Source organism: Amblyomma mixtum, chromosome 1, assembly GCF_055824585.1.
Source record: "Amblyomma mixtum isolate Tamu chromosome 1, ASM5582458v1, whole genome shotgun sequence".
Lineage (NCBI taxonomy): Eukaryota > Metazoa > Arthropoda > Arachnida > Ixodida > Ixodidae > Amblyomma > Amblyomma mixtum.
In genome coordinates, this window is record NC_143012.1 from 139,232,879 (window position 1) to 139,256,855 (window position 23,977).

The 23,977-nt window shown below is 46.7% G+C and overlaps 1 protein-coding gene across 2 annotated transcripts in view; it reads right to left on the bottom strand.

Moving 5' to 3' along the window:
- Positions 1 to 23,977, bottom strand: part of LOC149367726 (spliceosome-associated protein CWC27 homolog) — a 45,673-nt gene that overhangs the window by 9,563 nt on the left and 12,133 nt on the right. For both annotated transcript variants that reach the window (XM_089557292.1, XM_089557285.1), the window contains exons 4-9: positions 22,458 to 22,556; positions 19,991 to 20,091; positions 15,863 to 15,935; positions 11,797 to 12,038; positions 4,433 to 4,521; positions 477 to 613 (exon numbers count right to left, since the gene is read on the bottom strand). In XM_089557292.1, the coding sequence (XP_089413418.1) occupies positions 477 to 613; positions 4,433 to 4,521; positions 11,797 to 12,038; positions 15,863 to 15,935; positions 19,991 to 20,091; positions 22,458 to 22,556 (741 nt within the window). The remainder of the gene's footprint in view (positions 1 to 476; positions 614 to 4,432; positions 4,522 to 11,796; positions 12,039 to 15,862; positions 15,936 to 19,990; positions 20,092 to 22,457; positions 22,557 to 23,977) is intronic.

The window sequence follows — 23,977 nt, forward strand, 5'->3', positions numbered from 1 at the left end:
CGGAGCGATGGAGGCCGGTCGTTCACTTATCTCATTAGGTATAGCTGAGTTAAACCCCAGCCATTTTCCTGCCTTCTCAGAAGCTGCTGGTGGAAAAAACAGCGCAAACTTAGACAGAAAACACAGAAAAGAGGGGAGACACTACAAGCGCTCCCCTAGTGTCTCCCCTCTTTTCTGTGTTTTCTGTCTAAGTTTGCGCTGTTTTTTCCACCATGAATTCACACCAACTAGCCCAAATGTCTGCTTTGCTTCAGAAGCTGCTCACTGACGGATCGCCACCACCGGGTTTACATTTGCATAAGCGTTCTAATACTAAGTGATTAGTAATAAACACGTGTCCTGTCACCTCTGTCGATCTTTCTTTCTATATGCTTCGCTGTCTGCGAGTATGCTGATTGGCTAGCCAGACTCACGATTCCAGTGCGCCACATCTCGGAACTGTTTCCTTTGCATAATTGAGGAAGCGACAAGTGCACCTTCTTTTCCCGGGAGGCCCCCTTGGGCAGCAGCTGCTGCTGCTTCTCGGCGTACGCCCGCTGCTCCTGGCGGTAGGCACGCATCAGCTGGTTGCCCCCATAGTCCTCCTCCTCCTGCTCCTCCTCCCCCTCACCCCCTGCAAAGCAAGTGGGAGAGGGTAAGCACACCAGAAGTAAAGCATGAAAGCACCAAGACTGGTTTGGTTTGGTTTATTGGGGTTTAACGTCCCAAAGCAACTCAGGCTATGAGGGACGCTGTAGTGAAGGACTCCCGAATAATTTCGACCACCTGGGGTTCTTTAACGTGCACTGACATCGCACAGCACACGGGCCTCTAGAATTTTGCCTACATCGAAATTTGGCCGCCGCGGCCGGGATCGAACCTGCGTCTTTCGGGCCAGCAGCCGAGCGCCGTAACCACTGAGCCACCGAGGCAGTTCAAAGCACCAAGACTGCAGCTTGCATTAAAAATTTCTGAGTTTGTAGCTGGCACCCTATTCGCTTATTGCTGACTTGCGCTGCTTCAAAGTACGAAAAAGGAAGTGGTTATGTGAACGAAACATGGGGACGGTTACATAAATCAAATAGAGTTTGGTCGATCGAATGAAGCCTAGACGAGGCCGATGATGCGATCTCTGTGTCCAAGCATCACTGGATGCAGAAATGTTCAGCAAAGGACCGGCTAACCACCACCTGCAGTAGCTTTCTTTTCTGGCCCACTAAACTTTATTTTTGTCCAGCTGCTATTCACACGCTGTAAAGGACTCACAGTACGCTTAAATAAATAAAAAGCAGTGAACAAACAAATAAACAGGCATCGTGTGGGTTTCAGGCAATCGCATCGCAACACCCACTCCAGTGGCTCAGTGGCAGCGGTGCTGTGTAGCTGAGCTTGCGAGTTAAATTTCTGGTCGCGACAGTCACTGTTTCTGGTTTGTTCTTGCACGTCAGTGGAGGTAAAATGCAAGAACACTCATGCACCAATATCTAGTGCGCTTAAAAGATTACCATACACTCAAATTAATGGCCCTCAACCACAGCCCGCATTTTAACTTCGTAGCTTCATCAGATACAGCTACATTAACTTTCTACTGCATGGCAACTAGCAGCACAAACATCATTTGCTTGACAGATGCTCGCCAAGGTCCACTACCGGAGAGAGAGCTGCTTTTACGATAAGAAGGCAGTAACCTATCGGCGAAGGCCAAGTTTGATTTTGTCCCCATAGTCCCTTCAAAGGCCCCACTATAGACATTACATGGCGGGGGGGGGGGGGGGGGGGGGGGGAGAAGGCAGGCAGGGGTGTTCAGCGGTAACACGTGTATAGAAAAGAGCAAAAAATATAGGGGGGAAGCTAGTCTGAAAAAAAATTTTTGTTAATGAAGTCACAATAATAGAATCTTCTAGAAACACGTATTTTTGCGTACTGATTCTAAATATGTAATTTAATTTTAAATAAGACAAGTCCTTGTGCACTTATATAATATGTTATGTAACTTTTTTCCGAGAGCTTTCAATAAATTTTGCTGCAGGAAACTTGCTAGGACGCATGCCATTGGCTTGTCTTCACATCAAACTATGCAATAAGGGCAAAATTATTATCTTGCCTATCAAAGAAGTTGAGTTCCAGGGTTTTGAATTTGCCACTTCACAAATGGGAAGAAACTGATGACTTCAAAATCCTATAACTCACCTTCTATAACACACAGGTTGATAATTTTACCCTTATTGCATAGCTTGATGTCAGGGGAAACCAATGGCATGCAGTCTAACAAGTTCTCTGCAGTATAATTCCTTCAAATTCTCGGCAAAAGTTACCCAACAGATTGCATAAGTGCACAAGGACTTGTTGTATATAAAATACAATTGCGTATTTGGAATCAGCACGCGAAAATGCATGTTCCCCAAATATTTCATAGTTGTGACTTCATTAGTAAAAATTCATTTCTAAGACCCCCTTAAAGGGATATCTCGGAGAAACTGAAGTTGGCTTGTATTGATAGAATACCTGCTCCTAATCACAAAAAGACCACACTTACTGAAAACAAAGCCCACGCAAGGTAGAAAAGAGCAAGAACTAAATTGCAGGTATTGCCGCCATGGGGCAGTCTCACAAGTACAAGTGCGGTGACAAAAACACCAAGGAACCATGAATTTCTGAGGCTAACAAATGCGCACGAAGAAGGCTAACACGTCAGAATATTGAGTTAAGTTTTGTTTAAAAACTGCCAGTGCATTTCTATCACACAAGACAGACTGGAAAAGGAACCTAAATGTTAGAAGGCAAAGAAAACCCACGCCTAAGAGGCTCCACAGGTGGCCTGTTTTGTTTCGGAATGCTTCAGCAGTGCCCGCATGGTTTCATTTTTGATGCACTTAGATTTACAAGTGCATAGCAACAGAGGAAGTCCAAGTGCCCCTCGGACAGAGTTCATGCCCCGGCTGTTGGCTTTAACTGCAGTTCACCTGATACTAGAGCACTGCACGCTACTTCGTTCCTCTGTGTGCATTCAGAGCAGCTACGCACTCCTCAGGTACAACTCAACACAATTTCACTGAAAGCTGCACTGCAGGGAGACAGAATACTGCATTTCATCTGCACAGAACAGACAAATTTTATTCCGGTTTCTGCTGCATGCAATAGGTTGAACTCTTGCATGCAAATCAGGAGATTGACGATATAACTGCATTAATTCGAAAGAGTAACTTACAGTTCTTGGCAATAAGAAGAAAAGTTACCCGTCTAGTACTGCTTCGTAATTACATGTCTGGAAATCTGAAGGCAGATCTTCCTGGTTGTGTGAAACTGGCGAGCACTAGGAGAACATGACATGTACAGTCTTTGTCAAAAGTTTAGAGCCCAGGGGTTTTGCTTCTAAGCCTCGCAGTGGGACTCCTGTAGCATTCGTGGTAGTCCTGCCCATTGGAGGAGGCAGAACCAGAAATCTTCGTACCTAGAGGAAATTTGGAGCGCTGGAGATGCATTACGAACCAGACAGTGTGCTTCAGAAGCAGACCCCCTGGGCTCCAAACTTTTGACAAAGGCTGTACATGAGCAGTCATTAGCACCAATTTTCGCACGAACTAGTCGGTTTAAGAACAGTTTTTTTTTCCGAATACTGTCGCGGAGTGGAATGTCTTCCTTCGGGTCTATGTACATCCAAGTATTTTGAGAAGGAGCTGGAGAACTTATTGTACGGCTCCTAGTAACGTTGTTTGATGACTCTGGATTTGTGTCCTGTTTAATTGACTTGCGGTGTTGTAGCTGATGCTTTTATAGGTTTTTTTTTTTTTTTTAGTTGTATGCCCCTCCTACTTGGGCCAACTCTGGCTCGGTTCAAACTGTAAAACTTCCTCTGTTCACCTGTGGCACAGCACAAGCGACTTCTGTTTTGTTTTTTACCACCACAGAGCTTTTTTGCAACAGCACCAGGAGCCTGTTGATTGAAGCTTGTGCCAAAAAATTAAGGGTTATCAAGTGGATTAATGCGAAGGAAATGCGACAGCAATCTTCTTTCACCCGTCCATCTATTGCAGGTCTGAATCTACTGCAATTCCGACTACGCGACTATGCAAAATGTGTCACACTGTTAGATGGTTAAGCCATGGTTAAGCAATGTGGCACTGCACTGCTGGCAGGTGGCTGTTTCAATCACAGCCACCGGTGGGGCTTGTGAGACCTTCCCAAATACTGCAAGGAGGAAATAGCTTACGCAAGCCTTATTTTTGCACAGATTATTTCTTTCGGAGGCTGTATAGTTCGCACGGGCCTGCTGTTATCCGAGTCAGTTTCATTTTTGGCCAGTCAATCTTTGTCTCCCCTCTCTCCCCTGCAAGTGGAGAGGGGGGGGAGAGATGGAGAGAGGGCTGCTGGACAGATTTTGACCTCATGGCCCTCCTCATGCTGTCGCAATAAAACGAAGTGATCAGAAAGGCGGGCAACAATGACGCCTGACCTGCTGGCTGCTTGTCTGCCTTGGACTTGGCCTGGTCTTCAGCTCGCATCTGGCGCTTGAGCTCCCGAAATTCCTTGCGTATCTCCCCACTGGGAGAAACACGGAAAGAAGGATCGCATTCACAGTGCAGATCATTTGTGACGCAAAACTGCAGGCAGTGGCCAGCAGGAAGTGGGCGCCATTTCATAATTCACAGACTTTTCCCCACACAAGCAGAGCCTCATCCTATCGAGAGAGAAAAAATTGCACCAAATGAATCGCGCTTTGGGCATCATCTGAGTATGATCCAATGCTGAACAGCAGTCGCTTCTGGCCCTGGACAGTAGCCTTCATTCTTTACAAATACATTATTACCTGGCCAGATGAACTTTGTCCCCCTCCCATTCTGACTCACTGGGCTCCGCTGTAACTGCAAACACAGTACATCAAATCTATTGCGGATTCCATGTGGACAGCCCACTGTTCAAGCTTATCTCGATGCGTGTTAACAGCAACAGCAAGAAAGGCACTGCCGGGTGAGGACATACTAGTATTCAGAGTTGGCTTTTCCTCGAAGCACACATCACAAGCATGATAACATGGGAGAGGAGTGCACTGCCGAAATACCGTGCTGGGTAAGCCAGCCTTACGGGCAGGAGTTGCCTTTGAACAAAATTTTATATTTTTAAGTATTTCAATGAAATTTTATGAGCATATCAGAAATAATTATATGACTACAGTTGTGCCCCTTTAATATGACCCCTGTTAATACGGACGACACGAACACTGATCAGCTTTTCTGGGCACCAAACTTTTTCAATGAATTTATGCCCCGTTAATATGGAAACTCACAGCAGAACAATGGACACAGAGCAAATGTATGAAGCTGGAACCCACTGTAACCAACGTATTTTTGTCCCTTTATCATGCGCAGCCACGAGGACAAAATACTGAGTGCCTCTGCCAGTTGTTCTGCCCTTTATTAGGAGCGCAGAACACCAGCGAAAGGCAGTGCAAAAATGTGAATGCCATGATAATGGCCTCTTTCTCTCTTTGTGTGTGTGTGTGTGAACGCGCGTGCATGCATGGGCACGTGTGTGTGTACGTGCATTCTTTCATGCTTTACAATTAAGGTGCCTGGTTGACACACTTTGCAATTTGCCGCATTGCATCAACACCTGCGAAAAAAATTTTTCTGTGTGCTACGTTAAGAACCGCATTCTTGGGATGTTCAGTTTACGAGGGTTTAATGTCCCAAAGCGACTCAGGCTATGAGGGACGCAGGGCTCCAGAAATTTCAACCACCTGGGGTTCTGTAGCGTGCACTGACATCACACAGCACACGGGCCTCTCGAATTTCGCCTCCATCGAAATTCGACCGCCGCGACCGGGATCGAACCTGCGACTTTTGGGTCAGCAGCCGAGCGCCATAACCACTGAGCCACCATGGCAGGGATGTGAAGTCATAGTAAGAGATATTTCACCACACTAGGAGGAACTGCTAGAAGCTGAAAACAGGCTAAAGTCTGCACCGCCTGATTTTAAGACAGCAGTGACCCGAATAATTTATCTGGAAGCTTCCAAAATTGCCTGATTTACACTTCACTGCCCGCCACTATATAGAGAAGCAGTCTGCAATCGTAAAGCGTTTTTTTTTTTTTCAGAATATATGTTTTTTTGCCATGATTCGTTATTACGGATGACTCGCTTTATGGACACTTTTGCTTGGGAACCAAGGCATCCATATTAACGAGGCACAACTGTATTCTCACAAAAGTTCACTGTTACACCTCCAGAAAATATTTTTGTAATATATATGTTTCCTCTGAATCTAGTGAGAAGGCTGCAAAGTTAAGAAAATGTGGCCAAAAGCTCGTTCAACACTCAGTGAATTCTTATTAGCGTGCTACAGGTAAAGATATTCTTGCATTTTTTTTTTTGTCACAGTCAAAATTTTCATAGAACTTTTTGTGATGTAGTGTCTGTTGACATATCCATAGTGATAAAAAAATTCCATACAGAAAATTTAAATTCCAAATTTGAAAAGAATCTTTAGACCTGCACTGCGGCCCTAGAAGTGCAACAAAAAAAAATGGGCTTAAAATAAATTGCACGGTCATGAAGAAATCTCTCCTGCAATATATCTAGGCAGAAAATTGTAACAGAAAAAAACGGCATTCTTTGAGCACTTCCTTACCATTTCCGTGCAGTTGATGAATAAATTTTTTAGAGTAGTTCCTGGTCTATTTCAGCAATGAAACTTCGAGACCACATAAAAAATAAGGCATACAAGCGGATACAACAATTTTCAAGACGCCGCTGCGGTAGCTCAGTGGTTATGGAGCTCGGCTGCTGACCCGAAAGACTCGGGTTCGATCCCGGCCGCGGTGGTCAAGTATCTATGGAGGCGAAATTCGAGAGGCCCGTGCACTGTGCGATGTTAGTGCACGTTAAAGAACCCCAGGTGGTCGAAATCTCCGGAGACCTTCACTACGGCATCCCACAGGGCCTTAGTAGCCTTGGGACATTAAACCCCCCAAACCCAAACCCAATTTTCAAATTGGTTTGTTCATAGAAGAGGAATTAAAGAAAGCCTTAGGAGCAATGAAAAGGAGGAAAGCAGCTGGTGAGGATCAGGTAACAGCACATTTGTTGAAGCACGGAGGAGAGATTGTGCTGGAAAAACTGGCCACCAGGCAATGCCTCGTCACCTCAAGCATACCAGAAGCTTGGAAGAACGCTAACATTATCTTAATTCAAAAGAAAGGAGACGTCAAGGACTTGAAGAATTACAGACCGATCAGCTTACTGTCAATTGCCTACGAGGAATTTATTAGGGCAATCGTTAATAGAATCAGGACAACCTTAGACTTCAATCAACCAAATGATCAGGCAGGCTTTCGTAACAGATACCCGACAATAGACCATATTCACGCTATCAATCAGGTGATAGAGAAATGCACACAATATAACCAACCCCTGTATACAGCCTTCATTGATTATGAGAAAGCATTTGACTGAGTGGAAACCTTAGCTGTAATGCAGGCATTGCGGAATCAGGGTGTAGAAGAGTCTTATGTGAAAATATTGGAAGATATTTATAATGAATGCACACCTACCATAGTCCTCCATAAAGCCACCTATAAAATCCCAATAAGGAAGGGCGTGAGGCAGGCAGACACGATCTCGTTAATGCTATTCACTGCCTTTTACAGGAGGTGTTCCGAGGACTGAAGTGGGAACAGTTGGGGATAAGAGTTAATGAAGAATACCCGAATAATCTGCGATTTGCTGATGACATTGCCTTGCTAAGTCACTCAGGACATCAACTACAAAGCATGATCAATGAGTTTATAGACAGGCAGAGCAGAACAATGGGGCTAAAAATTAACATGCAGAAAATCATAGTAATGGTTGGTTGGTTTATGGGGTTTAACGTCCCAAAGCGACTAAGGCTATGAGAGATGCCGTAGTGGAGGGCTCCGGAAATTTCAAGTAATGTTCAACAGTCTAGCAAGAGAGCAGCAGTTCGCAATTGGTAGCAAGGTGCTGGAAGTAGTAAGAGAATATGTCTATTTAGGGCAGGTAGTGACAGCTGATCCAGATCATGAGAGGGAAATAACTAGAAGAATAAGAATGGAGCGGAGCGCATTTGGCAGGCTCTCTCAGATCATGAATGGTAGTTTACCAATATCCCTCAAGAGAAAAGCATAACATAGCTGCATCTTACCGGTACTCACCTATAGGGCAAAAACATGGGGGCTGACAAAAAGGGTTCAGCTTAAGTTAAGGACAACGCAACGAGCTATGGAGGGAAAAATGACAGGTGTAACGTTAAGAGGTTGGAAGAGGGCGGAGTGGGTGAGGAAACAAATGCGAGTTAATGACATCCCAGTCAAAATCAAGAGGAAGAAATGGCCTTGGGCAGGGCATGTAATGCGAAGGCAAGATAACTGCTGGTCCTTAAGGGTAACGGAGTGGATCCCAAGAGAAGGCAAGCATAGCAGGGGGCGGCAGAAAGTTAGGTGGGGAGATGAAACTAAGAACTTTGCGGGAATACGGTGGCCACAACTGGCGAAGGACAGGGTTAATTGGAGAGACGTGGGAAAGGCCTTTGCCCTGTAGTGGGTGCAATCAGACTGATGATGATAAAGACATGCAGACCCAATATGAAATCAGATGAATGCCTTGGTGCTCCAGTGTGCAGAGCAAGCCGTCTACAACCGGAAATTCATCTATTCTTGTCCGACAGATGATAGGCAGAAGAAAGGGTGGGTGGCGAAGCTGCGGATTGGTATGCGTGTCTGGCAAAATCTGAATCATTCTCCTATGAGGTGAGTCTCTTGAAGTACAAAAACCCACTGAACGAAATGTGTTTTGACGAGCTTTGTACTACAGCTGCTGTTGTGTCGGGAGAATTAACCAGCATGCTTTCTGCGCTACATGTATAGGTCACCACAGAAGGTGTTATAACATGGAAGCAATGAAAAAAACTGAATTTTCCTTCTGCTGAATATATGGACTGCACCGAGAAGAGCACTGGGCAAGGAAGTGCAGAGCATGCCATTCATTTCACGACTGCATTGCTTAAACCACAAAGAGATAAGCTTTTCCACGGTTTCCACGTTCCGAAAACTTCTCCATGCACCTGTGCATGAAGCACTTTTTTTTTCTATTTACTTAACCGTGTTGTCATGCGGCCCTCCACGCACTGACAGACGATGAAGTGCTTCCCTGGACATGCTCTGTGCACCACCAACATGGCACAAGTGTTCGATCCTGCAATCCCGAGCATGGACCAAGATGGGCCATGTGCGTTGCAGCCAAACATGGCAAGCTCCAATACCTTTACAGAGAAGGTACGTGCAGCTCCGATGTCTGCTCGTAACCAATCTAATGCAGTGAAAGCTTTCACGCCGCAGCAAATGATGCGACATGTGCTTGATCAGCACCTCTATGCCTTAAACCTTTAATCTCACTCTGCCCTGCTCCAATGTGGTTCTTTATATCTCCCGAGATGAGTGGGTTAGTGAATGACAGTGCCGTATTGTTGTACCAACCCCCAGCACATGAACATCGCCAAGATTGTATTGTGGTGCAACATAGTCCGAACAGTGTTACCCTTCTCCACAGAGGCATCTTGGACTTCATCACGTCACCTACAGTCTGTGAAATTGCAAAGAGGTGGTATGTACACCCGGCCAAATCTTTAACTGGCTCGGGTGTTGCATCGCTAAATGTACCTTGTAAAAGGTTCTTTTGGGCTACATCGCTGGCATATTCATGCTGTAATTTGATGTGTGTGATGGCATTTCGTGGTTCCTTTTTGTTCATATATTGTTTGAGTGGAGTACTTGCGTGTTTAGATCAAAGTTATCAGAAATATTCGTCTGCCACTACGAAGAGCCGAAACAAGCGGCATACGCAGCAATGGATCTGGTCCATATGGCCTTCTCCTCTGGGTAAACTACCACTCCTTTCATGGCGAACAAGTCGTTCACCCAGACTAAGCGCAAATGCGCCGCCAGAACCATTGCTGCGTATTCCGCTTGTTTCGCTTCTTTCGGCTCTTCGTAGTGGCAGACAATGAATATTTCTGACAACCTTGATCTAAACACGGAAGTACTCCACTCAAACATTATGTGAACAACAAGGAACCACGAAATGCCATCTCACGCGTCAAATTATAGCATGAATATGTCAGCGGTGTAGCCGAAAAGAACTATTTACAAGGTGCATTTAGCGATGCAACAGCCGCGCCAGTTAAAAATTTGGTCGGGTGTACTGGTAGTCGGTCGCATCATGGCCCTGAGGGGGGAACGCTACCGGCCGCCACATTTGTGGAATGTAGCAGATGAGTACATGTGCTCTCACAGCAAGTCACATTTTGATTGCCGCCTGGAACCTGCATGTGTCGGGAGAATTGGCCAGTGGTTGCTAAACACAACAGCCACACAAACTGCGCCGTAAACTAATGCCTCAGTATCGTTAGCTGCGCTATTTATTGGCACTAAAGCTGGATGAGAAAGAGGTGCGAGGATGAAAATTATGTGTGAGTTGCGTTCCTCAGTCCTCTCATTTCCAGGATCAAAGCTCAGCGAGTGGGTAACGTTTCCTCAACTGATAGCTGCAGTTGATCATCATGTGCTGATGTCCTCTACATATGACACATAAACACGGCTGGCATTAAGAGGTATTGTTATAGTACACACATCAAAGCAGTCTTTTTTTATACATAGGTGGTCATAAGTCATTGCGCGGCAGCTATTCATGCAGTCGCAAGTAGTCAACCGATCTAGCTCGCGAATTTTGCAGTATGGCGCTATCGCAAACGTGCAGTTCCCACCGTCTGCAACAAAAAAAAACTCTACTTCAGTGGCCACAACTGCACAAGAAAACGAAGAGCATGCGCTGGGGTCTCATTTCTGAATTCAACAAAAAAAATGACATGGCATATTCATTTATTCAACTCTGAAGCAACTTCGAGTTGCTGTTTCGCATCCATTCGGGGTGCACCTCATCCAAAAAGCAAGCGAGTCGCTCTAAATTTAGAATCTGAAGCTTCACGCTATGTGCATGACATCACATGCAGTTGAGAAGAGATCAGGGGTACTGCATAGATATGCAGCCCAGTTAAGCACTAGGCACCAGAGACACCGTAGCGGGAGGCCAAATCACTGATCTCTTCTCTGCGAATGCACTACAACCATGCAGCCCTGCAATTTGATGAAAGTGTTGCTGTCACTGACCGCTCTCCAATCTTCACTTCTAGAACCGAGAGGAACGTGACTGGTTTGCGCCTGTTTCTCAACCGGCTTGAGCACCTATAAACAGTGCAGCTGACAATCCTGAAAGGCTTGTGGTGTACTGACGTGCGGTCAGTGCACGTGGCAGCCACCGGCCAAACGTCCAATGTACAGTCATGAATGTGAACACGGAAGCACGTGGCAAATGGCCTCGAACCCTACTCGTGGCGATACGCGGCGGCCGCTTTCATAAACAAAGTGGAAAGGGAGGTGTGTCCTTCGGCTTGCTGGAAGCAGGCAAGGCGGCATAACCCTTTCCACCATGTTGCTAAAAACAGCTGCCGCGTATTGCCACAAGTAGGGCTCGAGGATATCTGACATGCGCTCTCGTGTTCACACTCATAAATTTCGTGACTGAGTGAATTTCATGAATGAAATTTCATTTCATTCGGTAACCCGAATGTGACTCATGATGAAAGTGAGCGCATGGAGCAACAGCAACAGTGTGTTTCGCACAGAACAGGTCACATGACGTTTTCCACCTGTTAAGTCTTGATTAAAAGACACTTGCTTTTGCCCCATGCGTAAGGTGGCAAGCACGGGGAATTAAAACAGGCACCGCCTAGGCCGGCCACTCACATGCGCTGTGCCGAGGCCTTCTGGCGCTCTTGCTCAAAGTAGTTGCGCTCCTGGGGGGCCGCTGGGGCAGGTGGGGCTGCGTCGCGCATCCGCTGTCGAACGCGCTCAGCTGCCCCCGGCTCTGAGGGCCGCTTGAACCCTCCTTCCTCCTCCTCCCCCTCCTCTGTCACCACCGCAGGCACAGAGCTCAGGCTGACATCGTCCGTCAGGTCATGGCTGCTCTTGCTGCGTCCCTTGGGGCCCTGGGATGAAAGTCACCGTATCCTATCTTTTACTCACCACAGACGCAAAGTTGGCGTTACAAGCATACGTCCTCATCCTTCCCATGTTCACATCTGAATTAAAGAGTTAACTGCGCGAAAGGGTTAGGACACCAGGGAGAGACACTCACGACACTCAGAAGTGCAGTCTCCTAGAAGTGCAGTGTCTCCCTGGTGTCCTAACCCTTTTGCGCAGTTAACTCTTTAATTCGGAAATGAACCAACTAGTCCGGCAAATCCTTTTGCAACATGTTCATACACTGCAGTCAATAACACGCAAAGTTGTCACTGAGTGTTTAGACAGCTGTGTGCAGCAAAGATCGAAATATGTCACTTATGGTCCCCCGAGTCGGAGCTGCTACTCTGGTCCTACCTCCTAATATCTACATCTTTGGCCACTGGAGACGCAGGGCACCATGAAATGGTGGACTATCCATCTTTCACACACAAGTCCCATTACTGTGAAGTCTGAACAGGCAGCTGAAGACTCCCAGAAGAAGTGCAGCCACCATTTTACTCACATAATTTGCACCCACGCAATATTTGCGCACCCCCCAACTTTTTACCCGGATTTAAAAAAAAAAAACTTCTACTCACATAATTTGTGCTCTAAGGCACCATACCACCAGCACGTACACAGCTGTGCACAAGGCAGATTTGGGAAAATCGGTGCGGCCACGTCATGAGTGCAGTTGCGAAAGATACGAGTAGGGAGGGCCGAATTTGTGTGCCACTTACCCGGAAGTAAAGAAATGCGTCTTCGTTGCTGAAGTGTTTAAAGATTCAAGGATTTTTGGAGCTGAGTAATACTGTCATGTGTGTAGTTCATCACTATCATCATCATCACCAGCCTGACTACGCCCACTGCAACGCAAAGGCTTCTCCCATGTCTTTTCAATTAACCCTGTCCTTCGCCAGTTGCGGCCACCGTATTCTGGCAAATTTCTTAATCTCATCCGCCCACCTAACTTTCTGCCACCCCCTGCTATGCTTGCCTTCTCTTGGAATCCACTCCGTTACCCTTAAGGACCAGCGGTTATCTTGCCTTTGCATTACAAGCCCTGCCCAAGCCCACTTCTTCCCCTTGATTTCGACTAGGGTGTCATTAACCCACGTTTGTTCTCTCACCCACTCCACCCGCTTCTGATCTCTTAACGTTACACCTATTATTTTTCTTTCCATAGCTCGCTGCGTTGTCCTTAACTTAAGCTGAACCTTATTAGTTAGCCTCCACATTTCTGCCCCATAGGTGAGTACTGGCAAGATACAGCTGTTGTATGCTTTTCTCTTGAGGGATATTGGTAAACTGCCATTCATGATATAAGAGAACCTGACATATGCGCTCCACCCCAATCTTATTCTTCTATTTCCCTCTCATGATCCGGATTAGCGGCCACTACCTGCCCTAAATAGACACTATTCTGCAATGATTGAAGTGACTGTGTTCAATAACCCTGATGCGGATTCCAAATAATAACGGAGGCATATTCCAGCTGCGGTTTGACTAGAGTGTTGCACACAGTCGGTCTAGAGTGCTCAAGAGGTGCCGTCCGGAGGGAAATGAAGCGAAATTCTAAAGCAGGTATTGACTTTCACTGATAATGATGGAGAGCAGCCGAATAGACACGTGAACTGCACAGGCATTAGTGCCTTACTGCTCGCAAAGCAGCTGCGAAAAGATTTCACTTCGTTTGCTCCCCAGCACGCTGCCTGAGTGTTCTAGACAAGTGTGATCGACTCTGTACACCAGAAGCTTTGCGTCTGGTCTGGCCATATACAGTGTTTATCAAATTACCGTATTTTCCGGTGTATAAGACACACCCTTGTATAAGACACACCCGCCATATATGCAGGCCGTCATTGAAAAAGTTGATATATAAGACGCACCCGTGTATAAGACGCACCCCAATTTGCCCAGTTAGGCCAGTGAGGCTTAATTAAACATGCTTGCATGACCATCGCCAAAATGCACCGTACCTGTGAGAAGTTCTTAAGGGGGGATGTGGGGATCAGATCGCAAAAATCCCGGAAAAGTTGAATTTTGAGAAGTACACTTTTTGGCACCTCCAACATTGTTTCTATGTCGCACTGAAATATTTCACCCAAAAATAAACTTTAAGCACTCCAAATAAATATATTTGTTGGCATCTACACATAGACAGTGTGTGCTAGCTTAGAAGTTTCAGTTATGTTTTCTTGAAAGTTTGTTCTGAGCTTACTAATACCTTGCTCATGGAAAGCGTAGCACAGCAATGGGTGCATGGATTTTTACCCCATTTGTTTTGTTGTGATCAGTGAAATGCGGTCTGTGTTGAGACAGTCTCAGATTTACCATTTAGGCTCACATGTTTTTATTACACGGTAATTAAAGCACGATACATTCTAAACATGAAGAGAAAGTGCATATTGCGTCCTTTATAAAAAAGAGCAGAGAAATTTAAACAAAAAAATTGAGTCTTGATTTACAACGCACTTCTTAGTAAATATTAAAAGCCTTTACAGACCTGTGACCTGTTTTTTTGTCATGCTAGGCTTTCCACAAGCAAGCAACATGGGGACAACATATAAACAATGATAAAAGGGAGTCTACTGGAGGTGTTATTGTGAAACTTTATACCCGATTGTTTGATGCTGTTTTAAGCCTATCTGCCAAATTTCATGGCTCTAACTAGAAAAATGAAAAGTCGCATGCGATCCCCTCATCCCCCCTTAAGCAACGCTAAGTGATCGAAAAAAGCAACACTCACGCCATACCCGTCCACGTTTTAGCAAAAAAGAAAAAAACGAAAGAACTCTCCTTCTCCATAACAACATTTTATTTTTACTTCAGACCTTCGAAGTCTTCACCTTCGAATGCACGATCAAAAAGTTCGCCCATTTCTGGAGGCAACGCGGCTGAAACATTCTCTTTGCACTATGGACACGGAGCAAACAAAGTTGCAAAGGGTGGCTAAAAAAGAACGCCAGCTTGTCTTGGCTTGTCTTGACAATGGCGAGAAGCACGATTGTTGCCATCTTTTGGCATTTCACATTACTTTTGCTTGGAGCCTCCGAAACGGCCATGTGTTTGTGATCCCGGAAGTCGTCATTCCCGCCGTTTCATAATAACGTTCACCTAAAAAAGTTGCGTACGGCAGTTCCGGTATAGAAGTATTAACTGTGTTACAACCGCGTTATTGGTAGTGATATTTTTTCGGTGAAAAAAGCTTTGAACATGAACCTGAGTAATTTCTGAACTCAAAAAAAAAAAAAAACGAAAAATTCGCGTGCGAGATGGACCCTTGTATACGACGCACCAGCAAGATGTTTGAAAAAAAAAAAAACGACGCATCTTATACACCGGAAAATATGGTAGTCCTAGTGTTTACTCACCTTGCTGGCAGTGTATTGTGTGTGCTGATTCCATGCTAACCTTGTTGACATGACACTGAGGTATTTGAACTGATTTTCGCACTAAATGGGAGAATGTAGCTGATATTACAAGAAAATGATAAATTTGAGTGAAGTGTAGTGAATGCCATTACCTTGGTTTTGTCAACGTTAATCTGCATTAACTACATGTTGCACCATGATGACAGTGAATCAGGTCCCCCGGCAGAAGATGAGAATCATTAGGCTCATTAATCTGACAATAAACAATGCAATCACCTGCACGGAGATGAATTTGTGACGAGATATTGTTATCAAGCACACACGTGGCATCAAATTCTGGCACGCACCCGGAACGCCGACAGTGTTTGGCGGCCCGAGTTGCCTCAAAGAATGTGTAACCATGAATGTTGTGCACAGACGCGGCTCAGCCTCACCTTGGAGACAACTGCCATGAGTTCTTCTTCTTCCTCCTCAGCCTCCTCCCCGAACGAGAGTAGCTTGTAGTTCCTGCACGCAGTGATGGCACCTTTTGTTCTCTGTTCTAGACAGGCAAGGTCACAGAAGTGAAAGACATGAGAGCGCAAAACGGGGACACGGACGAGGAAGGGAACAGGACGAGCGCTGTTCCCTTCCTCGTCCGTGTCCCCGTTTTGCGCTCTCATGTCTTTCACGAATGTGCACCAACAAGCCCAGCTTCAAGTACTCCTTAAGGTCACAGAAACAGCCTCGAGATATGTAAGTACGGCCACAAAACTACATGCCACGCATGTACACACGCACGTGCGCTGAATGCGGGTCTTTAAAACGCGCAAGACTGACATCATCACCTTCCGAATGCAGAGGATTGGCAGGCTAAAAAGGGTTACGGACCTGGATGTAACTAAACCGAAAAAGAAATCCATGATCTTTCATTACATCCAAGTTTTCTTATGCACAGCTTTCGTGAGAAGACTCAAAAGGACAACGAAGAACGGATACCGAAATAAGAAATAAATGTAGGTGAAATCACCTTGAAAATGTTTACAAGGATTAGAATGGGCAGAAAAAAGAACTAAAAATAAAGTTGCCCAGAAAATGTTTACAGTGGACCCCCATTATCTGCAGGTTGGCTTAACGAGAGACAAACGAGGATGAAAGAGGGGACACAGCATGATCGCTGACTTGCAACCGAAAGAAACCGAAGCAGAATTACGAGCTCACAACTTCACCAGCGCTGCGACGAGAAACAAAGACAGAGAAGGAAGGACAGGGACAAGCGCTTGTCCCTGTTCTTCCTTCTCTGTCTTTGCTCCTCGTCGCAGCGCTGGTGAAGTTGTGAAGATGTACCAACTAGCTCAGACCACGATTTTGCTCCAATTACGAGCACGAGGAATTGAATGCACATGCCCAGCTAACCACTGATTAAGACGAGGGGGCAGGATAAAGACAATCTGAACCAAAATAATGTGGGACTAAAGGACGAGATAAAATTGCACGGAAAGTAACAGGAAGCACCTCTTCCACCTTCAAGCAGCAAAACCCACGAAATTACACAGCATTTAGAAACATAGATTCCTTTCACAACAGAACAATAGACGCTTCACTCACGCACTTATCGCTCCTAACCTAAGAACAAATGAGGCCTCAAGAAGCTTCCTTGCAAGTTGTCCCTTAGAACGGCCAAGAACTTTTGTTTTCCCAAAAGTGGCTAACATTCGCAGCTCAAACAGTGCTTAGGCAGGTTATTAGATTGAGACGATTTAAAAGAGGCAGTGTGTTCCCTAAGGCGTTCATTGAGGAAGCGACCAATCTGCCCTATGTAGACGCGGCCACAGCTCAGGATCTTCGTAAACAACACCAACCTTATTGCAATGAACTTGGTTGCATGTTTGATGTTGCAAGCCAGTTTGTTATGACTTCAGCTCGTCAGTGCGCAAAGGCTTGATTCGAGGTGCCGTGAAAACGACGTTCGCATCAAACTTGCTTGCTATCCTCTTTAGGTTATGCAACAAGTGGTGAACGTAAGGCACCGCCACATATTTCTTTTTCTGCCTGGGTTCGATGGCAGTGCTAGAGTCAGGTCCTCTCTTTTCTTGCTTACGTAGCTGCTTAATTAAACAGGCCTTCCGCTACTGTAGTCATCACCGAAACAGGACAGCCAGCATTCTTGAGGCGTTCGACCTGATGTCCGAAACTCAATTCTACTTGGTGATCACACGACTTGGACAGCGCGGATCTAAATGACAGATAGATGATTCCACGCTTCACAAGTTTTGAATGTGAGGAATGATAAGGTAAAGGGGTTTTCTTTGCGCGTGGCATATAGGCCCAACATATGCGCCTTGTCGTGTTAAAAATCAATCTTAGATCTAAAAACTGGAGCGAGTCTTTTTCGGAAGTTCAAAGGAAAAATTCACGGAACTGGAGAGGGCAAAAACCGCTCCAGGACCAAGTCAGCAACAAGAGCAATGCTATCATCCCTTAGTTGTAAAAGGACTAAGAAGTCGCGAACGGATCTAAAAACATGGGCCACACAGTCATTGCTCACATTCAGGCTTAGCTCGCGTCAAACGGAATCCTCCCGCTCGCAAGTGCTGGCTCGAGACTTGAACAACACTTCGCCGGCAGCCCTTTCCAGGCTGCAAAGTTTGAACAGTCCAGCCCCTCTCTTCCATTCGTCCAATTCAAACGGTGGCCAGTGGCGTGACCTGATTGGAGGGTTTGAATGGCTGGCCGCTGCAACGATCCCGGAGGCTATAAAAACTGAGCTGTGCTGAGTGGGAGCTGTAGACGGGGAGCAGACAGACCTCAAGAGAGAGAGACACACTCCTGGAGCATCGCCGTGCTTTGTGGTAGCCCGTTGTGCCCTCGGCCCCTGTGCACATTATGTAATGCCCTTGCACATACTGTACATAAATGTTTCGCTGACTCACTGTTACCTTCACTGCTCCATTCCTCAGCTCTGTGCACCAGTGGCAGCAGGCCGAGATGCCAAGTCCTAACAATATTCATGCTCCAAAGTTTCACTACGGCTTGATCATCCATTAAATGTAAAGGAAATTACCTGCGGATCTGACACATACAGTGAAAGCTCGTTAATTCGAATCTCGATAATTCGAATTGCCGGATAATTCGAACTACACTACTTGGTCCGGCCAAGCTCCATAGAGATCTGTGTATAAAAAAGCCCGTTAATTCGAAAGCAGGTCGGTTCCGCTACAGATAATTCGAACTACATGCCGCTGCGCGTCTGGGCCTGGGCGGCTTGGCACACAGCACGTGGCCAAAAAAAAAAAAATCACCTCCGCATAGTTAGGTGCTGCGCAATCCTAAACGGGGAAACAAGATGGAATCAGATAAAACCATGGAAGAGTGGGTAAAGCCTAAATGGTGCCATCACCGGTGCGGCGGCCGGCGGCGCCGGAGGGTAGGGAAGGGTTGGCGGCCGCGGTCGGCTGCCTGCCCTCTTTACCGCACAAACTCCGAAAACTAAATACTCATTAATTCGAGCCCTGTAAATTCGGAAATACGGATAAGTTCTGTCGGCGCGGTCCCAGCCAACGCCCATTAAAGGCTATGACTTCGGACGGGCGCTACCAGTTACGTGCGAAAAAAAAATTTTTTTTTCTTTGCAAGTGTCGTCCATCCTTCCCCCAACGGAAGCACGCGGTCAGCCGCGATCATGACGCCGGCTTGTAGCATCGTTCGCTGCAAAAGGCATTTGCTGCTATCGCGCGTTCCAATGATTGAGTGGCAGTAGATGCCCCAATCGCCCATGGCCGGATAAGGCAAACCTACTGAAAACGAGGCTTGCACAGCAGCCGGACAAGCGCTGGCACTCTGCCAAGGTCGCTTCCCTCCTCGCTAGAGCGAACTTCAAAAGTAAACACACCGTGATGTTATAGCTGCTCAGCATCTTGGCGCACTGCCAAGAAATGCGTCGTGGACCGTGACGGTGCAAAACGGAGGGAAGCGTTAACGGCTGATGCTTTTTTTTTTTTGCAGATTCTTAGGCAAAAATCGGGGGTGGGTGGGTTCATTATGCGAGTGGATTCGTTACGCGAGTAAATACGGTACATATAGCGTAATGCAAATGGTTCTTGTCAGTTTTTTCGAGGCCATTCGATATTTCGAACATCGGATAATTCGAACATTTTTCCCGGTCCCTTGAAGTTCGAATTAACGAGCTTTTACTGTATACCTCACAGCCTTAGTCACTTTAGGACGTTAAACCCCCATAAACCAACCAACCAACACAAAAGTACGCTTTTCTCCCAAGGCCTACAAGAGAGTGAAATAGGCTATCTGAAGAGGTAGCGTTGATTACGTCCAGCGATTCATTTGCTTCATCTCTGTCAGTCTTTTGCTCTTGGGTAGAGCCTGTCATGTGTCATGGCTGCATTGTCTCTACAAAAGTTTGCTGCCTGTTTTCATCCGTATTACTGGCAGTGGTACGCCTTGTGCATTACGAAAAACAATAAATAAAGGAAAGTCATTGGTGCATTCAGCACTCTTTCTCTAGTGCGTTTTCTGAACAAATCCGACGCTGCTCCTACAGTGACCAGCTGAGTCACAAGTCTGACCTGGTTGCAGCTGCTGTGGAAGGGGCCCGTGCTGGCTTCTCCTCAGCTGCATCCTTGGCCGTCTTCCGGGGCGTGATGTCATCGAATGGGTTGACCAGGACCTGCACTGTCCAAATGGGCCCCATGAATGTCTTGCCTGCCAGCCCAATAGATGCAAACAATCTGAGCAGCAACAGTGGAAGACACGGCCTTTCATGAATCAAACTAAACTGAACTTGTAAATATGTTGATGCGTTAGCATTAGAGCAACTGGAAATGGTGTCAGTAGCCAGTGGCAGGTGGCAACCTGCCTACGTGGCTACAAACAAACTTATTGCACCACCAATGGAGGAAGGAGAATTTCGAGGAGAGGCCATCACGTGACATTTTTTGAAGCCGGAAACAAGCTCGGTGCCACGTTGTCCAGTCACATTCTTGTTCACTGAAAAGATTGCGCAGAAACACGAGGACTAAGCCAACACAAACACAAGGACTAGTGTATGGCCGAGGCTCGCACCTGGGTTAGCGAATAGGTGTTCGTATTGTCACGTTGTAGTGACGGCAGTTCAGCGGTCAGGAAGACACCAGAAATACTTGCAAACGAAGCTCTTTATTAGGGCTGACTTGCGCCCTCAAAAGAACTGAATCACTCGGTGGCGGCGTAAGCAACAAGCGTGCTCGTCAATCGTCGATCTACGAATGCCTGCCGCTCGCGGCATCGTTCAATTTAAAGCCGGCAAGGAAACTTCGAGATAACAGGCCGAGATCATCTAGAGTAATCTGGAAACATGTAGATGCAGCTCTTCATGGCTGTGATCAATCGAGATTAGTCCGGTCGCTTCTCGTGTCACGAACCAAAATGATAACACCCCTTTCCTGCGGCCTTGCGCGAACGAACAGACACTACAATGATACGTGGCAGTATTCTTCCAACAGCACCTGGAACTTCCCACGCCGATCTGGCTTAACTGGGTGCTGCACTGGACTTCATTTACAGTTCCGGATGATTACCGTGGTAAGCCTCCCACACGGACACCATACCCTCCTCCTTCCATGACAACCCTCCTTCCCCTGCTAGGGTAACTACCCTCTGGTTGGTTTTCGTGACAACGATGTACAGGCTGCGTCTTCTCACGCTCTCACAGTTACCATTATAACCATCCCCTGGTTATGCCTCCCTCCATGGTAACTACCCTCCGGGGGATTTCCATGGCAACAACCGACCAGTTGAGCATTCTTCGCTGTACCCTCGTCATGCCAGGTAACCATGCTCCGAGTGGGGATTCCTCCACTCTCCTGATACCCACCTCCTTCTACAGTAACCACTCTCCGGATGGTTCCTGGGGTAACCATCCACTAGACACACATTTCTTCGCTCACGCCATACCTTCTTCTGTGCGTGCAACCACCATCCGAGTGGTTCCTATGGCAATGCACCCAGCGGTTGTGCCGACGACTATGACACACTACTACTACAACGGCACTACACCCTGAAACAGGAACTTAACAGATATTGGTGTAAAACAACGATCTCTTCCCCCGCATCTTCTTCCTGGGGCTTTCCTGCGGCCACCTTATGCCAAAAAGTGAGCAAATTCAAAGTATACTTGAAATTATGCCCTAAACTGACATCGCCGACTCATTGTGATGTAGATAACCTTGTTCACACTTAAGATACAATAATGAAATTTTGAATATCTTCTAAATGAAAAACAATACATCATGTCCAAAAAGTTCACGAAAATCGGTGTGGCAGATCCCTGACCCTTCAGCCCCACATTTCCCCTTAAAGCCTTGTCTACAGATTATATTCTTCTCCTCTTTCATCCTGCTGTTCTGCGTCTGTGTTATATACAGCACTGCAGTGATTTAATGCTACCCACAACCAATGAGGCATGTGCACGAGATGCTATTGCCACAGTTTTGCTACACTGTGCCAGTGTATACTCTGTTTCATACATAGCAGGCAACGATGCGGAGGTTGCTGAAGTAGTGCGTCCGGGAGACCATACTACTCTGCCACGTATCATTTGTTTATCTCGAAACTCCACTCACTGTTTGGACGAATACAAAGAGCGGTATAAAAAGATCTGGTAGCATTGAAAGTAATGGTCGTAGCTGTGAGGGACTCAGTGTTCGGGCTCTCTGGCCACAATTTTCACGGAGTGTGAACTACTTTTTGGGCGCGGATTTAGTAGAAGCGATTTGCCCTAACAACCGCGTATCATACCGCCACGTGTACTTTTTGCTTCTCGAAATCTCGACGAGTTGCAGGACGAAAATGTGGCAAGAGGTAAACCAAAGTCCAGGAGGCGTCGGTCATGGCACTTAAGATTTCTCGCCATGACATATGTTTGTGTTCGCTTTGGTTGTATGGCAAACTACTTTTTGCATGCGGACTTAGCCTGCACGAACAGGCGCGCTAGCTTTGGCAGCGTTGCCTGCTATGTATGAAACGGAGTGTAGAGTAGGTGTGGTAGTGGCCCACCTGGGTGGAGATGATGCGGTGCGGGTGGAGCGGCCGGTCGTCTGCGTCCACCAGACCTTCTTCCAGACGCAGCATGTTGTACAGCGTCTCCCCAACCACCTGCGTGGGGACCGAAGGCAGCGAGTTATGCTCCCGACAGATTCTGGTGACTACACATTGCCAGGTTAATTTTGAAGCGAGAAGCTTCACTAGGCTCGTCAACAACACGCGGAGCACAGGTGGCCGCTGCTGCCGCAGCTGTCGTCGTTGCCGAGCGCTGACTCTGTTGTCTGACCGCTCCTCCTCGCCACCGTTTTACCCTTTGCCACTACCGCGCGGTCGCCACCGCCGTCCCAAGAGGAGAAGGTTCTTTCGCAAGGCGCTGCGAGAATGCGTGAGCGGCGGCGACCGCCACAGAAGAGGTGGCTATCCTCGCCACCGTTTGACCTTTCACCGCAGCCGTGCGCATTTGAAAGGAGTGGTATATAAGGCACGCTTGCCCATCGAACAGGCGCAGACACTCGCTATGGAAGGAGAAGCAACAGTCGGACGGCGCAGAAACACCGACCCAGAAGTGATAGCTTGGGAGTTGGCTGAAAAGCAGCGAGAGCTTTTCGCTTATTCAGGCTTAACCTTAGCTAAGCCACAGCCAATTTTCTTCATGCCATGACTGGTTTGTCACTTTCACACGCACAATGCTACTTTGATAAAAGCAAAGTGGAGCGGCGAGTGCCACTGAGTCAGGAGAACACAAACTGTCACTCCCTTTGCATGCCACCCAGTGTGAACATGTCCTGTGCAGCAACGTCGCAAGTATGTTCGTTGAACTCTTCTTGACGCTGTGGAGGCTGTTTCTTGAAAGACGGCTGCAAGAGATGGTAAACGGTACGATGGTGCCATCTGTTGATACATACGGTAACAAACAGCCTGTCCAATCGGCAGGTCACATGGTTTCATTTTCATTCTTTTTCTTACGACACACTGAGAAGTGAGGGGAAAAAATGCAATAAAAACGGTACATTATTATGCATGTTGCATGGAGGTGTCAACGACAGTGTATCGAAGTCATGACACGTCGGATGCCAGGGGGCAAAAAGACCCAGCTGTATTGAGCAGCGCGTATTTATACCCAAAGTACGGCAAGGGGGCAAGCGTGGCGCTTCGGTTCATAGCGCTTATCAGTTGCCGTTTAAGCCGGCATTGTGCACGCTGCCCGTCACACATACGATACAGACAGGGGAAATTAGGGGCTCAAAACACAATTACCATAGCAACACAGTCACCGTTTAACATCGAAAAACACCAGTGGTGAGACAACAGAGTAATCTATGAGACAAGCATAGCTGCTTGTTTCAGTTAATAATTTTCCTTAGAGCCCCTTTAACTTCTCTGACTAGTTTCCTCTGCTGCCCAGTGGGTAACAGAGTGGATTCCAAGAGCAGGCAAGTGTAGCAAGGGGCGGCAGAAAGTTAGGTGGCTGGATGAGATTAAGAAGATTGCGGGAATACGGTGGCCACAGCTGGCAAAGGACAGGGTTAATT